Below are 17,924 nucleotides of genomic sequence, written 5' to 3' on the forward strand. Positions count from 1 at the left end.
CCACCACTTTTCACAACCCACGCCGTAATCGCTCAACCAGCCATCCAATCCACACACACACACAGCCAATCCACACCAACACACACCAATCCCCAACACTCTGTCTCCTCAAGCTCACACATCTTGGCTACCCCCCCTCCCCATTCATTCATTCATCCCGTCCTCCTTCTTTGTCAAGGATCGCTCACGCACCAGCCCCTCCTTTTGACAAAGCGCGAAAACGCACCGCGGTTTCCTTCCCCGTGTCTTGCCTTTTTTGGCATACTCCATGTTGTTTGAAGGTGTGACGTAGACTGATACACGTTTCCTTTCTCTTCCTACGCTTCCCTTCAAAGAGCCGCAAGCTCTTTTTATCCCACGATGGAGTTCTCGTTTGGCGACCTCTCGCTGGAGGAGACGTCCGCGCTGAAGTCCTCTGCTGCAAAGACCTCGTCGGCCGTCAAGTTCACGCCGGTGCAGATGCCCGGCAATGCCGTGGCCACCAGCAACAGCAGTGGTGGCGGTGGCGGTGGCATCACCTTCAAGACCGTGCCGCCTCGCAAGCAGCAGCAACAACAGCAGCAACCAAAGCAGCAGCAACGACAACAGGCTGCTCCTGCTGCAGTCACAACTAAGCAACCCGCCACCCCTCAACAGCAACCGCAGCAGCGTACGCCTGTGATCACGGCCCCGCCATCGGCAGCCAAGACCGGCACACCGGCGTCGTCTCAATTCCCCGGCGCCGCGCCAAAGCAACGGCAACGGCAGCAGCAGAGGAAACCCAGCGCCGCCACCAGCCCATCGCCGTCGTCGTCCACCTCGTCGCGTGCCGCCTCCACGTCATCAGCGCCGCAGCAGAAGGCAACCAAGACGGCGTCCACGTCCTCAGACAAGGGCGCGGACGGCAACGGCAACGGCAACGGTGACGGCGACGCGGCACCCGCAACATCGCCAACAGAGGGAAGCGCACCGGCCGCCAAGCCCAAACTGACCAAGCGGCAGCAGCAACAGCAGCGGCTACGAGAACTGCAGCGGCGGAAGAAGAAGACCGGTGCTGCGCCCGGGGACGCAACTGTCGAGCCGCACTACGCCATGCACGGCATTCTGAACGAGGGCAACACGTGCTACATGAACGCACCGCTGCAGCTGCTCTTCTCCCTGCCGCACGTGCGCCGCGTGCTCCTTGGCGCGAGCGTGCCGCCGTCCACGCTGACATATGCGCTGCAGTCGTTCCTGCGGGAGTTTATCAGCACGAGCCGGCTCGATGTGCTGGACCCTCGACAGGACGTGGACCGTATCCTTCGCGTGGCAAAGCCGCTGTCGGCGGCGGCGGTGTATGCGGGCATTGGCTCGCGAAACCCGTCGCTGTTTGACTTTTCGAACATGCAGCACGACGCGGAGGAGGTGCTGACGTTTCTGCTGTCGACAGTGCACGATGAGCTGCTCAAGCACTGCCCGACGTTCACGGGGCTGGCACCTGGGGAGCGAGACGCCAGCGGCGGCGCACGCAACGCTGATGATGCTGATGCTGATGCTGGTGATGATGCTGGTGATGACGGCTGGGAGGAGGTGGGGCCCAAGAAGACGTCCGCCCGGCTCAGTACGTGGCATGATGTTGTGCTATGTTGTGCTGTGTTGTGTTGTGTTTGTGTTTGTGTGTGTGTTGTGTTTGTGTGTGTGTGCGTGTATCTGTTGTGTTTGTGTGTGTGTGTGCGTGTATCTGTTGTGTTTGTGTGTGTGTGCGTGTATCTGTTGTGTTGTGTTGTGTTGTGCGTGTGTTTGTGTTGTGTTGTGTTGTGTTGTGTTGTGTGTGTGTGTGTTTTCTCGTGTGTGTCCTCGTGTGCACCCGTTGCCGGATGTGCCATGTCTTTTCGTTCTCTATCGGCACGATCTGCCTCCCTTTACCTTGACACATCAACTGTCTCCACCTCGCTCATGCTCATAACACCACCACCACCATCACCACCACCACAAACAACAGACGAGGTGAAGGCGAAGTTGTCTGCTGTGTCGCGCGTGCTGCAGGGCACGTTCCGCTCCACCATCGCCTACAAGTCCGGCCAGCGCTCCATTGTTCTCCAGCCATTCTTCGTCCTTCAGGTCGACATCAAGGTAAGTGTGTGTGCGCGCCGAAGTGTGCTTGTTGGGTTCACCTGTGTGTGCGTGCGTTCCAAGTGCTTGCAAATGCCTGCCTCTTGCAAGCACATGCATCACACGTCTCCAATTCACCCCCACCCGTCCCACTTCACACCACTGCACACCGCCAGCCCGAGACGAAGCGGCTAGAGGAGGCGATTGATGCGACGTTTTCGCCGGAGACCATCGAGGGCGTACAGCGCTCAGGCGCCCCAGCAGCGGTAATGGGCACTGCATGCTTACATGGTGGATGGCGGTGGTGGTGAGGGGATGCACAGTGGGGTAGCGACACATGGTGGCTGGTCTGTGTGTGTGTGTGTGTGTGTGTGTGTGTGTGTGTGTGTGTGTGTGTGTGTGTGTGTGTGTGTGTGTGTGTGTGTGTGTGTGTGTGTGTGTGTGTGTGTGTGTGTGTGTGTGTGTGTGTGTGTGTGGGATGGTGCCAGGAATGTGGTCGCACCTGTCAAAAGACGGCTAGCGATGTGCTTACTCCAGCACACACGTGCGCGTGACAACTCTGGTGATGTAACCTGTCACTCACCCTGTGTTGTTGCCACACCCTCATCACCCTCATGCCATCTTCCCCTCTCCTTCCATGCTCTTCCCCCTCTTTGTGCAGGTGACGGCGCGGAAGCAACTGCATCTTGAGCGCGCGCCGCCGGTCTTGCTGATCCAGCTCAAGCGATACCATTTTGACGGCCAGCAGATCACAAAGCTCACCAACCACGTCGACTTTACAGAGACGCTCACCCTCAAGCAATGTGAGGCCCATGTTCATGTGTTGTTTTGTTTGTTTGTTTGTTTGTTTGGTTGTTTGGTTGGTTGGTTGTTTGGTTGGTTGGTTGTTTGGTTGTTTGGTTGTTTGGTTGTTTGGTTGTTTGTTTGTTTGTGCAAGTGTACTTGTGCAGCACACAAGTGTGTGTGCGTGCGTGCGACCTCCTGCTTGCACGTCGACCCGATGACTGCACATCGACCTGCACTTTCACATCAACACGCTCACACATTTCGCCACCCTTTCCTGCGTATTCACACGTAATCTCCTTTCAAATAATCACAGCGTGGCTCAGCGTGAAGGCGCAGGCGGAGCAGGAGTGCGAATACCACCTCCATGGCGGTGAGCCAGTTGTCCAGCCTTGATGTCCGCAATGTTGACGTGTTTGAGCGAAAAGCATTCTTGTTTTTTTTTTTTGCACACACAGACACACAGACACACACGCACGCACACATTCACACACACACACACACACACACACACACACACACACACAGACACACTGTCACACACGCGCGCGCGCATCAACTCCATCCTCAACAGAATCACTCTTTCTCCCCTCTCCCCTTCCCTCCTCTACCTCATCCCAACCACCAGTTGTGTTCCACATTGGGAGCCTGGCGGTGCAGGGCCACTACACGTGCTCTGTGCGCTCCAGCTGCGGCTGGCTGGATTTCAACGACAAGAAGATCAAGCGCATTGACCCGATGTTTGTGTACCGCCCAGCGGAGCGGGAGCAGGCGTACATGCTCGCATATGTCCGCAAGGACGCCCTCCACCTCCTCGACTACCGCTGATGCATCAGGGAAAAGGAGAAGGCAGCAGGGGCGTGGTTAAGCGGGGATATGGGACAGCAGGCGGAGGCGAACGAAGGAGGAGATGAACACAGAGAGAGGAAGAGATAGAGAGACAGATAGAGAGCATGTGTGTGTGTGAGGAGACTGCCATTTCCCACTATCGTGTCACATCTCCTGCCCTGTCTGTGGTTGTTCCAGTGCCGTAGCTTCATAGCATATTCGCGTTTGTGTTGGATTCATTGGCATGTTTTGGGACGCATCAGTTGTTCAGTTTACAACCAAGAAGATCAACAAGCGTCATTGTCTGTCGTCAGAAGCGACAGCTGAAGCAGCAGTAGCGACAGCTGAAGCGACAGCAGAGGCAGCAGCGTCATTGTTCCATCACACACACACACACACACACACACACACACACACACACACACACACACACACTTCCCGCCAATGGAAACAACACCATAAAATATCTTGCAGCTTCCTACCAAAAACCCACCTGTGCGGGTTTCAGCACAAGCCACCCCCGCAAACGCCGACTGCTTTTTATCGTGTTTCATTGCGGCGCCAACGTCTCCACACCGCCCGACCGATACACCGCCGTCCGTCGTCCACAGAACCGAAGCGCATCGTGCGGCTTCAGTGTCGCCTCCCCTTCTGCGCGCAGCCATGGCGTCGAAGAAGGGAAAGGACACCTCCGCGGAGCCGGACTACCACCGGCTCGTCAAGGTAATGAATGAACAAAAAGAACTGGAATGGTGTGCGTGTATACCCTCCCTCTCTCTCTCTGTCTGTCTCTCTGTCTCTCTGTCTCTCTCTCTCTGTCTCTCTCTCTCTCGCGCATGTGGTTCGCGGTTCAACTCACTCGACACACATGAGCACTGAGAACAAAGTCGCTCTGCTCTGCTTGTCGAATGTCGTTGCGTGGCTCCTCTGCTGTGTCTGTACCCCCTTTCTCTGACACACGCAACAATCTCTCTTTCTCTTCTTCCCCCCCCCTCTCTTCTTCTTCCCTCCCCCTCTCCCTTCTCTTTCTCTCCCTCACTCACACACACTCTCTTCACTTCTTCACTTCCTCACTCCAACCCCTCCTCCTCCTCTCCTCTGATCCTCCCGACAGTCATTGGCGGAAGACCCAACTGCAGGGCGCACCTTGGTGTTCCAGCTTGTCGGCAGCATTCGCGAAGACAAGAAGAAGAAGGCCGAGGTCAAGGCCATGTGGAACGCCTTGCACCAGACGGCGTCCTCCCCAGAGTTCAAGCGCATCCGCATCCCCGTGTTTGTCGACAGGCACATCCTCATCCTCCACCTCTCCGACGCAGCGTGCCACTATGCCCAGGGTCTCGACAGCGCAGCAGCTGCCGTCTTTTTTCTTGACGTCTTCAGCGCCTTCACCCTCGACAAAAGCGAACAGGTACCTTTTTATTTGCATGTGTGCATGTGTGTGCTTGTCGTCCCGTGTCTGCATGTACGCACCTTGCTTGTGCGTGGTGGCATCACCGCTGTGTGGAACCAGCACTCATCCCGAGACACACATCCCGCTTGTCCTCAGATTGCCACACTGCAAGTGTGCCGCTACTGTGGCGTGAAAGACATTGTCGACGGAGGTGAGGTGCTTGTGTGGTTCGCCTCCCCAGCGGATGCCAGTCCTTTCCTTGGCTCTGTGCATGTGCATGTACATGTGTGCGTGTCGATGTATGTGCGTGTGTTGATGTTTGTGTGTGTGTGTGTGTGTTTGTCTCATTTCCCCTCTCCGTCACCAGCACCCACTTTTCTCTCATTCGCACTCACTCACACACTCACACACTGACACACACACACTGACACACACACACACACACACACACACACGCACACACACTCACACACACACACACACACTGACACAACACACACATACCTTGCAGCGGAAAAGTCCCTGGCCGACTTGGTCAAGGCGTTTATGCTCAGCGGGGACCTTTCCACGTTTGACCCTGCTCTTCTCAGACAGGTGTGTTGTATTGAGGTGGTTCGTCAAGGCTGACTTCCCTAGTAGACCTTCAACAACAGTGCGCACTTTTCCCATACCTTCACACATATTTAAACCTTCACGCACACACACACACATTCACACACACATTCACACACACATTCACACACACTCATTCACACTCATTCACACACACACACACACACTCGCACACATACAGATGTCGACTCAGCTGCAGCGGGAAGACCTGTTCCGCAAGTACAACGTTGCGACGACGCAGCAAGTTCGCGCGTTCCACAAGAAGCTCTCCACAGGTGTGTCTGTGTTTGTTTGTTCGCTGGCAGTGCGATGCCAAAACAACAACAAAGACAATATGTACATGCGCTTGCCTTTCATCTTGCTACACTCGCTCCGCTCCCCCCTCACTGGCCTCGTTGACCCTGTGCCATCTTGCCAGAAGTTGCCAACAGCATGCTGTTGACAAAGCACGCCCGCAGCCGTCCTGCCCGCGGTTCGTGGCACCAGGCAAAGCCCGCACACATCCCAGACGACACCATCAGCAAGGTGCCATCGAAAGTCCTGCGAATTGCCTGCACGTCTCGCGTTTTGTGCCCTTGTTTCGCCACACACCCCATCTCTCTCTCACACACACACCCCATTTCACACACACACACACACACCCATCACACACCTACACACCTACACACACACTCACACACACACACACACACACCTCTAACCCCCCCCCCCACAACCACCCTCCCACGTTCTCCTCTAAACCTCTTCCCTAGGCGGCAAGCCTCGCCAAGCTTGTCCTTGATGCCGGGTACTCTGCAACGGGCTCTGTAGACGCCTTTGTTGATCTCGTGCGCAAGGCGCAGATCACCCAGCTCACGCCGTCCATCCTCGCGTTTACCCTTGGTCAGTCGCGCCGTATTGCCAAAACGACAGCCCTCTGGCCCACGTACTCTCTTGCTTGTCGCCTCGTTTGGTAGCTCGTGTTGTTGTAGCTTGCTGTCTTGCCCATGTTCATGCCAAATCATCGCCACCCCGACCTCACCCAGTCCGACCGTTCTTCTCTCCTCCCTTCTCCCCTCTCCCTACCCTTTTGTCCCGCCATTTTCCCTCTTTTTTTGTGTGTTTCCTCCTTCTCCCCTCTCTTTGCTCTCTCCCCTCTCCCTCTCCCCTCTTCCCCTCTTCCCCCGTTCTCCCCTCTCCCTACCCTTTCTTCCCGCCCGTTCCTTCAACTCTCCATTCAACAGCTGCCATGGCCGCCAACCTGACCACTGCCAGCACCTCAACACAAGTGCATGTAAGCGCGCGCGTCTCCCACATTACTCCCTTACACCTGCCCATGCGCGTGCGCCACGTTGCCTTCACCCCTCGCCAGTCCACCCCATCCTCACGCTACCCCATCCTCACGCTACCCCCCCCCCCCCAATCCTCACGCCCACCTTCCCTTTGTCCATCGTGCCAGGGCACTGACGTGTCATGGGAGCACACGGACAAGCAGCTCTCATCGTGGGATCCAACCATCATCGTGGCTGCCGTCAACAAGCTGGTGCGCTGCATGGCTGATTGGTGTCTTTTCTAATCTCGTCTTTTTGTATGGTGCCGCGTTTACCACTCTGCATTCACCCCACACTTTGTGTACTTCGCACAATGCGTCCATTTCATGAACTTCATGCACTTAATGCACCTTGTGCACTTCACTATCCCGCGCGCCCACTGATCGATGCTCACCCGACCCCCCTCCCGCCCAAACCACACGATCGTCACCACTTCCTGTGAAACAGTCTCCCAAGTTTGACTGGGCGTCTGTGTCGCTGAACCTCGACTGCCCATTCCCCATCGCCACCCTCAGTGGTCTCGACTTTATCTCCCAAGTCCTCGAGCGCGCTCACAAGGTATTCACACAATCACTGCACAAACAAACAAACAAACACAACACAACACAACACAAAACACAACACAACACAACACCTTAACCCCTTCCCTACCCTCACCCGCCCTTCCCTCTCTGCACAACCCCCCCCCCCCCACAACGTTCTCCCTCTCTCTCACTCGCTCCAGGGCCCGTTTGACCTGCGCGGCCTGCATGGCGCGTGGGCGAACGTGGAGAGCCAGCTTGCGCTACTGACGTTGGTGATTGACCCAGCCAACGCCACAGACGAGCGCGTCTTCAACCTCTTCAAGCAGTACACGTACCGGGACAGCCCACGCGAAGGGCTCAAAAACATCCACAACCTCGCCGAGCCGACGCTGCGCTGCTGGCTGTCCCTCGACCTCATTGCCGCCCTCCTCAACGTCGGCAACTCCATCCACTACGCCCGCGCGCGCCAGATGTTCGCCCCGGCCATGACCCACATCCCCGACGTGCTCATGGTGGGCCTGGCGTTTGCGTTTGCGCCGGACGACGTCGTGGCGCAGCACCGCCAGGCCGGGCGCACGGCGAGCAGCTCCGGGTCCACCTCCTCCATGGCCTCGGGCTCGGGCCCCGTGGCCGGAGACGCCGCCGGCGCCGCGGGCGGTAACCCGCTGCAGGACGACCTCATGCTCGCCCTCATGGCCGTGTTTATGGAGCAGCACCCAAACACGGCCCCCGTCCTGCAGAAGGTGCTCGCCGTCAAGGGCACCCTCGTTCTCCACGGCATTGTCGCCTGGTACCGCATGCAGCCGAGCCTGACCAGGCTGGAGCGCGTGTTTGTCGTCGCCCGCGACATCAAGGCCATCACCAACCTCCTCGACTCGTCAGACTTTGACTTTGTGCTGGAGCTCGCCGTGTACAGCTCCACCAAGGAGTTTCTGCACGTGCGCAAGTGGATGCAGAACCAGCTCACCACCCTGCGCGGGCCCTTTGCCCTGGCCTGCCTGCGCTTCCTGCAGCGCAAGCTCACCAACCCCGGCCCCGGCTTTCCAAAGCTCGACCCGTCCCTCGTCAACACCATGGTTGCCGCCCTGGAGAGCTCCTCGCTCGAGCCAGACATTGTGCAGCACATTGACAACTTCCGTACGGGCGTGCCGGATGCCATGATCTCCAGCATCCCGCCCCTGAACCAGGCCACCCTCCCCTCCCTCCCACACGTGGGAACCACGGCCACAGGCAACGGCAAGGGCGTGGAGACGCTCGTCAAGTCCCTGCCGCCGCTCTCCCCAACCCAGGGCCAGGGCCAGGGCCAGGACGCAGGCGCAACTTCGGCAGGCCAGGCAGCCTCCTCGTCCATGCAGCGCCCGCCACCGCTGCTTCAGCAGCCGCCGCCGCCGCCGGGCCTCAACCCGGAGCCCTTGCCACCATCACCCTCGGCCCAGCCGGGGTCGGCGTCTGAGCTCGTGCCGCTGCGGCCTGGTGTGCACCCCGAGGACGCGGCATCCAAGGAGCTCATGGACGCCATTGCCGCCAACCTGTCGCTCGTGCAGACGGGGTCAAAGGCGCCGCACGAGTTTGTGGCCCACATTGGGCCCTCGCTCGCCCCAAAGGTGCACGGCAACATGGGCCGCGTCCTGGAGGTCCTGGTGCACGTGCTCTTCACGGACCTGCACACAAGCGACATGAACAGCGCCGTTGCCACGCGCATCATCACCGAGGTGATCAACTCCAAGGCCCTCGGCACCCACCAGCTGCAGCCCGTGCTGGCGTACCTCCTGCTCATGCTCCAGTCCAACCCACCGCGCCACGTCCTTTCCGTCATTGCCAACGTCATGCAGGGCAGCCGCACAGGCCTCGCAGACTACCCGCACTATGTGCAGCAGTTTACGGACGCGTTTGACAGCCTCGACTCGCCCAAGGGCCCATCCGCGGCAGGCAGCCATCACCCGCCGCACCAGCACCAGCAGCCTGACCTGGTCGGCTCGCAGCTCCCGCCACAGCACCATCGCCCTCACCCACACCACATGCCGCAACAGCATCAGCAGCCGCAGCAGCAGCAGCAGTCGCGGTTTCAGCTCTTTTCCGTCAGCAACCCAAGCAACAGCAGCAGCAGCGCCGCCGCGGGCACGTCCCCACGCCAAACGCGCACGCAGCTTTTCTCCCTGAGTAACAACAACAACGCCGCCGGCAACAGCAGCAGCAACGGCAACGGCGGCAAGTCCAAAGCCGGCACTAGAGGCGGCACCAGCACGGGCGGCGGCGGAGACGGCGGCAGCAGCCTGGTGAGCCCCAACATGGGTCACGGCGGGCCTGGAGGGGCGGGTGCCTCGGGCGCCATGTCGCCCACCCCACGTCAGATGACGGCCAAGCGGCGCAACATCAGCTCCATGCCCATCCTGCCGCCCTCGCCCCGCAGCGTGCAGCGCATCTCGTTTATCTTCAACAACCTGAGTGAGGACACGGCCGCGACCGCCGCCAAGGACGTGGCGGGCTTTGTGGACGAGTACAACTACACGTGGCTGGCAAAGTACTTTGTTGACGAGCGCGTGGCCACGGAGGGCGAGCTGCACGCCCTGTACACCAAGCTGTACCTTGGGCTCAACCCCACGGTGCGCCGCGCCATCCTCGACAAGACATACGCCGCCGCCACGGCCATTCTGCGAAAGTTCAACAAGGGCGAGCAACTGAGCAAGCAGGAGCGCACACGGCTCAAGCACCTGGGCAACTGGCTCGGCAACATCACGCTCGCCCTCAACCGGCCCGTCGTCACCACCAAGCTCTCGCTCACAAACGCCATCAAGTCCGCGTACCAGCGGGATCTGCAGGCGCAGGCCAAGGCCGTAGAGGCTCAACCCCCACAGCAGCCGCAGCAGCAGCAAGCACAATCACAGCAACCACAGCCAAAGAAGAAGAAGGGCCAACAGCAACAGCAACAGCAGCAGCAGCAAGGCTCGTGGGAGCACATGGCCCTGACGGTGACCTTTGTGTGCAAGGTGCTGGAGGGCTGCAAGCTCAGTCGCGTTTTCCGGCGCACGCAGCCGTGGGTGAAGGAGGTGTTCTCGCTGCTGAACGAGGTACACGAGGCCGTGCCACGCTCGACGGTGCAGTTTGACGTCGAGCTGCTCTTCCGCCACGCAGAGTACGACCGGGACACCTTCCCAAAGTCGTCGGTGCTGGCCGGCATCCAGACCACGCCGCCGCTGCACGACGGCCTGGGCACGCTCTCCTTTGTCGAGGACCTGACCAAGTTTGGCCTCACCCCGATGCAGGCGTTCCAGTTCCGCAACCTGGTCCCCAACAAGATTGAGTCTGTGCGGGAGTATGTGACGCTGACGCAAGCCATGCGCTCGAGCCTGGCGGACGTGCCCAACCTCAACAGCCTCGTCGTGAACACCTTCCAGGCGTGCCTGGCGGAGGTGGTGGTCTCGGCGCGCACCCGCGCCACCAACGTCGCCGTCACCACCGCGCACCGCACCCTGGCCAAGGACTTTGTCTACGAGCGCGACATCAAGCTGTTCCGCACGACGGCGCTGGCCATGGCGCAGAAGTTTGCGTCCAACCTCGCCGCCACCATTGGCCGCGACTCGCTCAAGACAAGCTTCGTGCGCAAGCTCAAGGAGCAGTTTGGCGAGAGCATGCGCCTCAGCTCGCAGCAGGAGAAGGACACGGTGCTGGGCAAGCTGGCTGACGAGAACATGGGCCTTGCCACTGCGTTTCTCAAGATGTCGTGCATGGGTTCCGTGGAGCCCATGCTGGACGACCGCTTCTACGAGGACTACGAGATTCGTCGCAAGCAGGGCAGCGGGCCATACTATCAGCTGTGGGCGCAGCTCCCGGACGCCCTCATGCCGCCCAAGTCGTCGGCAACCTTTGCCAAGCGCCTCAAGGAGATGTTCCCCGACTTTAGCAACCCCATCCTCAAGTCGGACAAACCCACGACACCCGACCTGACCAACAGGCCCGTCCCAGGCGGCATCCCTGGCTGGAACGCAAACCAGCCCTCGTACCCGCCCGTTGACGTGCGCGGCACTGGCCACGGAGCTGCGCAGCTGCAGCAGCAACAGCAGCAACAGGTGGCGCAGCCGATGCTGCAGCAACAACAACAACAGCAGCAGCAGCAACAACAACAACAACAACAACAGGCACGGCAGCCAATGCCGCAGCAGGCTTCGCAGCAAGGCTCGCCAAGCAGGCAGGTGCAGTCAGCACAGGTGGGCCAGTCCCCGAACATGCCGCCACCACAGCAGCAGCAACAGATGCAGTCGCCCCAGTATGCTGGCATGGACCGTCGCCCCTTCCCGCCAGGTCTGCAGCCACCCATGCAACAGCAGCAGCAACAGCCACAACAGGCGCAGTCACCACAGGCACCACAAGCGCCACAGCAGCAAGGGCAGCAGGGTGTTTCCCCGATGCGTGCGGCCCAGGCGCCGCTGTTTGCTGGCCCCGCAGCTCAGCCCGGTGGAGGCCCGCCGCCGCCGCCCACGGATGCGCCCACCATCCTGGACCAGCTGCAGCGGCACGTTGACGCGCTCGTCTCCGTCGTCACAAAGGACAAGCACGCCCCGCACAGGCACATGTCGGAGGCGCTGCGGGAGTTTAGGGCGCTGCTGGGGCCCGTGCCGGCCAAGGTGCAGGAGGAGGTGCTGGTGCGCATGGCCAACATGCTGCTGCGGCGCCTGTTTGAGGACATGACGTCGCAGCTGCCCATCCTCCGCGACGTGTACGTGCACGCCATGCTGGCCCTGCGCGACTGGAACGACGTGTTTGTGGAGCACACGTCGCAGTGCTACGTGTCGATGGACGGCACGCAGAAGGTTGACCGGTGGGACGACGTGGCGAAGCTGCTCTGCCTCAACCTGCTCTCCCCACCCGTGCTGGACCCGTACTTTGTGAAACTGATGAACAACGGCAAGGAGGCCTTCTTCGTGAGCAACGTGGAGAGCATCATGCGCAAGACGGTCGTGGACTCGCGCGCCCTCCTCACCACGGACTTTCCCGAGACGATTGGCGTGCTGCGGCGGCTGGCGCAGAAGCGCTCTGCAGAGCAGCAGCGGCACAAGGAGCTGGTGGCCAGCATTGACGGCGTCGCTGCTGAGGAGGCGGAGACGCTGCGCGCGGCGCCCTTTACGGCGGCCATGCTGCACGAGACGGAGGACGGCATGCGCAAGAAGCCCCACCTGGAGCGCGCGCTGCGGCTGTACAACGAGTGGTTCACAGCGGTGTGGCCCAGCAACAACATTGACTCGTTCCTCGAGCGGCTCACAAACAACCTGCTCATCACGGAGAAGTCGAGCGCGGCGTTTTTCAGTGTGGCGGTGGACGTGTCGCTGACGTGGTCGTCGCGGCCGGGCCCCTGGGCGGAGACGAGCGACGCCGTGCGCGCCTTCTTCTCCCTGGTCTCCGCGTCCTTCTCCCGCCAGATCATCTCCCAGTCCATCTTTGCCTACCTGCTGCCGCACATTGCCCGCATCATGCAGATGGAGTACTCCCGCGCCGTGCAGGCCGCTAGCAGCGATGACGGCACCGCTGGCATCATGCAGTTCAACCAGCGGCCGTACCTGTTCCTGGTGGAGCGCCTGCTGGCTTACCTGCGGGCGGACGTGCACCCATTTGACGCCATCAACGGGTTCCTCACGTTCCTCAGCACCACGGCGCCGCCCAACATGGAGCACTTTACGTTTGGCTGGATGCACATTCTGTCGGACCGCGCGTTTATCCCGACGGTGATGCTCGTGCCGCACGCAGACAACATCCGCCGCGAGGTTGCCAACCTGATTATTGTGCTGCTGCGCTTCCTTGCGCCCCACCTGCACAAGGAGGGCCTCACCCCGCCCTGGCTGCGGCTGTACGAGAGCACGCTGCGCCTGCTCGCCGTCACCGCCCGCGACTTCCCCTTCTTTGTCAGCGAGTTTGCGTCCACCTTTGTGTGCTGCCTGCCGGCGTCTGCGGTTGCGCTGCAGAATGCGGTGCTGTGGACGGCGCCGCTGAAGAACGCCGTGCCGGACATGCCGCCACGCACCATGCGCCCGCCCCCGCTGCGCATCAACATCAAGCCTTTGCTCGGGCAGCTGCGCGTCCCCATGGAGGCGTTTTTCAACCAGCCAACGGCAGAGGCCGTGCCCGCGCCGCTGCTGACGCTTTGCCAGCTTGACGCCACGCAAGACACGTTCCAGCTGCTGTGCCTGGTGATGCACGTGATGGCGGTGCTGCAGACGCGCCACACGCGCGCGCCTACGGCCATCACCCGCACCCCTGGCGTGGTGCTGCTGCGCCAGCTGCTCTCCGTGGACCGGCCAGACTTTGTGTACATTGCCGCCTCTGCCATGGCCACGCAACTGCGCTACCCGAACCCGCTCACGTCGTTCTTCTGCTACGCGTTTGTGGAGCTGTTTGAGCTTGTGCCAGACCTGAGCAAGGACATTTTGCTGCGGGTGCTGACGGAGCGTGCGCTGACGACAGGGCCAACCCCGTTTGGCATCAGCATCGCCCTCAGCCACGTCTGCAAGGCAGACCTGCTCAAGATGCCGTTTGTCATCAAGAGTAAGTGCAACAGTGTGTGTGTGTGTGGGGGGGGGTTAGAGTGAGTGTGTCTGTGGGTGTGTCTGTGTCTGTGTCTGTGTGTGTGTGTGTGTGTGTGTGTGTGGTTAGGTTGTTCCTGTGTTGTCAATTTTGCAGTGTGCTTTCGCCTCGGTCTGTCTGTGCTTTTGCGTAACTCGCATACTCCAGCCTCCAGTTGCTTGAAATAGCTTCGCGTCACCACTCGTCATCACCTCACACACCGTGTCTGTTGTTCCAACCCCGCTCCCCCGCCTCTTGCTCTCCAGACCCGGCAGTGACGGAGCTGATCAAGAAGATCCTTGCGCACATCCACGCACACGCCGGCCCCGGGCAGCAGAAGCAGCAGCAGGCCACTTCATCCTCGGCCTGACGTGCTGTGCTGCATGACGTGCAAGATGAGCAGCAGGAAGCACGTGCCGTGGTGATGATGTGTTGAGTTGGATACGCTGAGGGCGCAGGTGTGCTCATGCTAGTGTTGTTCGTGGTTGGGTCGCCACGTCGTGTGCTGCAAGCAAAACGCTGCCGCGTTCTTGGGTGTTTGTTTGTACCGCTTCTACATTCTGACACCCCTCGTATCGTCTGTGTCTTCTCTCTTATTTGCTTCGTCTGCCCCTCTTTCAGTTGGTTTCTTTTGTGCATTTGAGCTTCGAAGGCAAGCAGCCACTCATGTTTTGGTGTTGTAGATGTCAAGTGCTTTCTTACAATTGATTTTTGTGTTTCGCAGCTTCATGTGACCCCTTTGTGTAACTTCCTCGCTGTTGCTTCTCCTTTTGTGGTTTCAGTTGCATTTCGTCAGGCGTTAATGTCATCCTCGCACATGTAGCTCTTTCATACACAAAGGGAAGCCAGGAAGCAAGCGAGCGAGTGAGAAGGCAGTCACGAATGAAAGCAAGGAAGAACGTGGCGTGCGATGCAATCAACCCAAAAGCGTGGAGAACAAGTGAAAGCACGCATGTGCATATGCACACGAACACACACACACAGACACACACGCGCGCGCGCGCACACACACACACACACACACGCACACACGTAGATCAGACGGTAGTGATGTCATCGTCGTCAGCGTTGTCGTGGACATCTGTTGCACTTGAAGATGTGGTCACGCCAGCGATGGTGTGACGCGCATCGCCCTGCTGCTGCTGCTGCTGTTGTTGTTGTTGTTGTTGTTGTTGTTGTTGTTGTTGTTGTTGTTGTTGTTGTTGTTGTTGTTGTTGTTGTTGTGGAACGGAGGTTGGTGTTGGTGTTGAGGTAGGTGCTGCCGTCGTTGTCTCTGTTGGTGGTGTCTGTGAGGGAGAGGCTGCGTGCTGCTGAGGAATTGCTCCGACGTTTGCTGGTGGTGGTGGCGATTGCGCATGTTGCACTTGATCGTATTGTGGTGGTGGGTCAGAATCTGTCTGCGGCTGCTGTTGTGGCTGCTGTTGTGGCTGCTGTTGTGGCTGCTGTGCATCTTGTCGTGGTGGCTGTGGCTGTTGTGGCTGTTGTGTGTCTTGTTGCTTTGCTTGCAAGTCACCCTGTGCACTTACTTGCTGTTCTGGTTGCTGTGGGCCCTTCTCTTCCCCTTGCTGCTGCTGCTGCTGCTGCTGCTGCTGCTGCTGGGATTGTGAATCGCCGGACACAGATGCAAACACAGAGGAAGCCTTTGGAAGCGTGGATTGCGTCTTCTTCACGTGTAGCAGTCGACGCGTATCTGCGGTCCGATCGACGGGCAGCCCTTGGTCCATGACCAACTGCGCCGTGTCCCGCGTGCCGAGCCCGCCCGTCTCCCTCCGTGCCTTGTGCAGACTGGCTGCACGCTCGGCCTCTCGCTGCTGCAGCAGTCGCTCCTCCGCCGTCGGCTCCTTGAACAGGTCCTCATGCATTGCCGGGTACGCGGGCGCATCGCGCCGCTGGATCGTCGTAAACTCCGTTTTGCGCGCTGAGGAAGGTGTGGCAGGAGGATGGAGATGTGAGTGGGGGATGTGAGTGGGGGGGGGATGTGTGTGTTTGTAAGTGTGTGTCTATGCGTGTGTGTGTGTGTGTGTGTGTGTGTGTGTGTGTGTGTGTGTGTGTGTGTGTGTGTGTGCATGACAGGCAAGCAAGTTGAGGAATGAGATGTGGCGCAACACGTACGTATGAAGGGTTGTTGACGACGATCTGTTGAAGAAGGAGCGGGTTGGTAAAAAATGCAGTGTTGAGTACTGAATGAGTTTGGTGTGTGTGTCTGTACACGCTGGTGCAAACACACACACACGCACATGTATACATTGAATGTCAACACTCACGCACACATCCACACACACACGCACACATACACACACACACAGAACGAACCTTCAGGCCGCACGTCCTTGTGCAGCAAGTCTCGCAGCGCCAAAAGCTCATCTGAGATCACATCGCAAAGACGGGCGGTGTTGTGATGATGATTGTGTGTGAGTGTGTGATGAGGGTGAGTGAGCACTCGAATATCACTCGTGAAGGCAGACAAGAAGCGGAGAACCACCAACATCATCAATGTGACATGTCGCACAGCCCAAGACAGCCTCACACTCGCAACACGCGCGCATGAACCGAAGAACGCACCAAACGTCTTGTTCTTTGCGGTTCTGAGATTGTATGTGCGGCGCATGTCAAGGTCGGTCATTCTGTTGATGCGATCGCACGAATCCAAATACTCCAGCACGCGATCCGCTTGTTCCGCTGGCGAGAGGTGCACGTAGGAGAGAGAGAGAGAGTGTGTGTGTGTGTGTGTGTGCGTGTGTGTGAGAATGAGTGAGTGTTCGTGTGTGATTGTGAGTGTGAGTGAGTGTGAGTGAGAATGAGTGAGTGAGGGTGTGATTGTGAGTGTGAGTATGAGAGCGAGACAGAGAAAACTACAACCACACAAGCGACAAGACAGAAACGAAGGTATCAAACAGCAAAACGTGCAGCCAAACCACGCGCCCGCACTATCACTCACGTTGCAAGAATTCGCGGGCCGCCTCCTCCACAGTCTGGCCCGGCCGCTGCGAACAAGCCACGATCACACGTACACGCACATGTACACAGAGAGAGAGAGAGAGAGAGAGAGAGAGAGAGACAGACAGACAGAGACAGAGACAGAGACAAAGAGAGATGGCGAGTGAGAAGGTGACAGCAGCAGCAGCAGCAGCAGTGGAAGGGAGGAGAGGAGGCAATGATGAAGACAAGAAAGATGCAAGAAGCACGCAATGATGCATGGAGAACGCACTCAACTCGCACCATCTTTCGTTCAACATCGTGGATGAGTTGAATGACTGTCTTCTGCTTGTGCTTCTTGTCAACCAAATACGTCTGTGGAGGCATGCATACGTGTGTGAATGTGTGTGAATGCGCGCGAATGTGTGTGGATATGTCAGCATGTGCAAGAATGTGCTCATGTGAGTGTGCGTGAGTGCGTGTGTGTGTGTGTGTGTGTGCAGTGAACGACTGGAGCAGCAGCAATCGCACACTCAAGGGAACCACAAGTACACGGTGTACGCACGGGGATGTCGTGATGCCACAGCTCCGTGACGCCCGCAGCCGTCTGTAAAAGGAAGGGGAACGACGGTGGGAAGGGTGAGATGTGAGCCATGGTCGAAGGCGGTATTGTGTGCGATGCAACAGCGCACAACACAAACCGAGAAGGCAGTACACTGAGTAGACACAGGCACAACAACAACAACAACAACAACAACAACAACAACAACAACAACAACAACAACAACAACAACAACAACAACAACAACAACAACAACAACAACAACAACAACTGAAACAACAACAACAACTGAAACAACAACTGAAACAACAACAACTGAAACAACAACTGAAACAACAACTGAAACAACAACTGAAACAACAACAACAACAACAACA

At 58.6% G+C, this 17,924-nt stretch overlaps 3 protein-coding genes across 3 annotated transcripts in view; 2 read left to right on the plus strand and 1 right to left on the minus strand.

Annotated features, from left to right (window-relative positions):
- Positions 1–3: 3 nt before the first annotated feature.
- Positions 4–3,980, plus strand: PTSG_09776 (uncharacterized protein). The gene is made up of 6 exons (XM_004989078.1): positions 4–1,579; positions 1,961–2,091; positions 2,247–2,336; positions 2,732–2,873; positions 3,170–3,226; positions 3,482–3,980. The coding sequence occupies exons 1-6, from the start codon at positions 361–363 to the stop codon at positions 3,679–3,681; spliced, it is 1,839 nt and encodes a 612-aa protein (XP_004989135.1). The 5' UTR covers positions 4–360; the 3' UTR covers positions 3,682–3,980.
- Positions 3,981–4,188: 208 nt separating this feature from the next.
- On the plus strand, positions 4,189–14,921 carry PTSG_09777 (uncharacterized protein). The gene is made up of 12 exons (XM_004989079.1): positions 4,189–4,404; positions 4,796–5,089; positions 5,228–5,282; positions 5,583–5,665; positions 5,865–5,958; positions 6,102–6,208; positions 6,436–6,565; positions 6,907–6,956; positions 7,122–7,205; positions 7,441–7,551; positions 7,718–14,051; positions 14,336–14,921. Exons 1-12 carry the CDS (start codon positions 4,345–4,347, stop codon positions 14,437–14,439), a joined length of 7,506 nt encoding a protein of 2,501 aa, XP_004989136.1. The 5' UTR covers positions 4,189–4,344; the 3' UTR covers positions 14,440–14,921.
- Positions 14,690–17,924, minus strand: part of PTSG_09778 (uncharacterized protein) — a gene marked incomplete at its 5' end in the record, with an annotated part of 6,842 nt that continues 3,607 nt past the window's right edge. Inside the window, 7 exons of the mRNA XM_004989080.1 lie at positions 14,690–15,987; positions 16,182–16,205; positions 16,383–16,433; positions 16,632–16,748; positions 17,008–17,053; positions 17,289–17,360; positions 17,551–17,592. Coding sequence (XP_004989137.1) covers positions 15,107–15,987; positions 16,182–16,205; positions 16,383–16,433; positions 16,632–16,748; positions 17,008–17,053; positions 17,289–17,360; positions 17,551–17,592 — 1,233 coding nt within the window. The 3' untranslated portion in view covers positions 14,690–15,106. The remainder of the gene's footprint in view (positions 15,988–16,181; positions 16,206–16,382; positions 16,434–16,631; positions 16,749–17,007; positions 17,054–17,288; positions 17,361–17,550; positions 17,593–17,924) is intronic.

The sequence above is a fragment of the Salpingoeca rosetta genome, assembly GCF_000188695.1.
Source record: "Salpingoeca rosetta unplaced genomic scaffold supercont1.31, whole genome shotgun sequence".
In the NCBI taxonomy this organism is placed as follows: Eukaryota; class Choanoflagellata; order Craspedida; family Salpingoecidae; genus Salpingoeca; species Salpingoeca rosetta.

Bases quoted from the DNA above. Each gene is read 5' to 3' on its own strand.
- PTSG_09776 (XM_004989078.1), top strand. From the start codon at position 361: ATGGAGTTCTCGTTTGGCGACCTCTCGCTGGAGGAGACGTCCGCGCTG. The intron at 1,580-1,960 runs GTACGTGGCATG...CACAAACAACAG, and splicing joins GAAGACGTCCGCCCGGCTCA to ACGAGGTGAAGGCGAAGTTG. The intron at 3,227-3,481 runs GTGAGCCAGTTG...CCCAACCACCAG, and splicing joins CGAATACCACCTCCATGGCG to TTGTGTTCCACATTGGGAGC.
- PTSG_09777 (XM_004989079.1), top strand. From the start codon at position 4,345: ATGGCGTCGAAGAAGGGAAAGGACACCTCCGCGGAGCCGGACTACCAC. The intron at 5,090-5,227 runs GTACCTTTTTAT...GCTTGTCCTCAG, and splicing joins CCCTCGACAAAAGCGAACAG to ATTGCCACACTGCAAGTGTG. The intron at 14,052-14,335 runs GTAAGTGCAACA...CTTGCTCTCCAG, and splicing joins GATGCCGTTTGTCATCAAGA to ACCCGGCAGTGACGGAGCTG.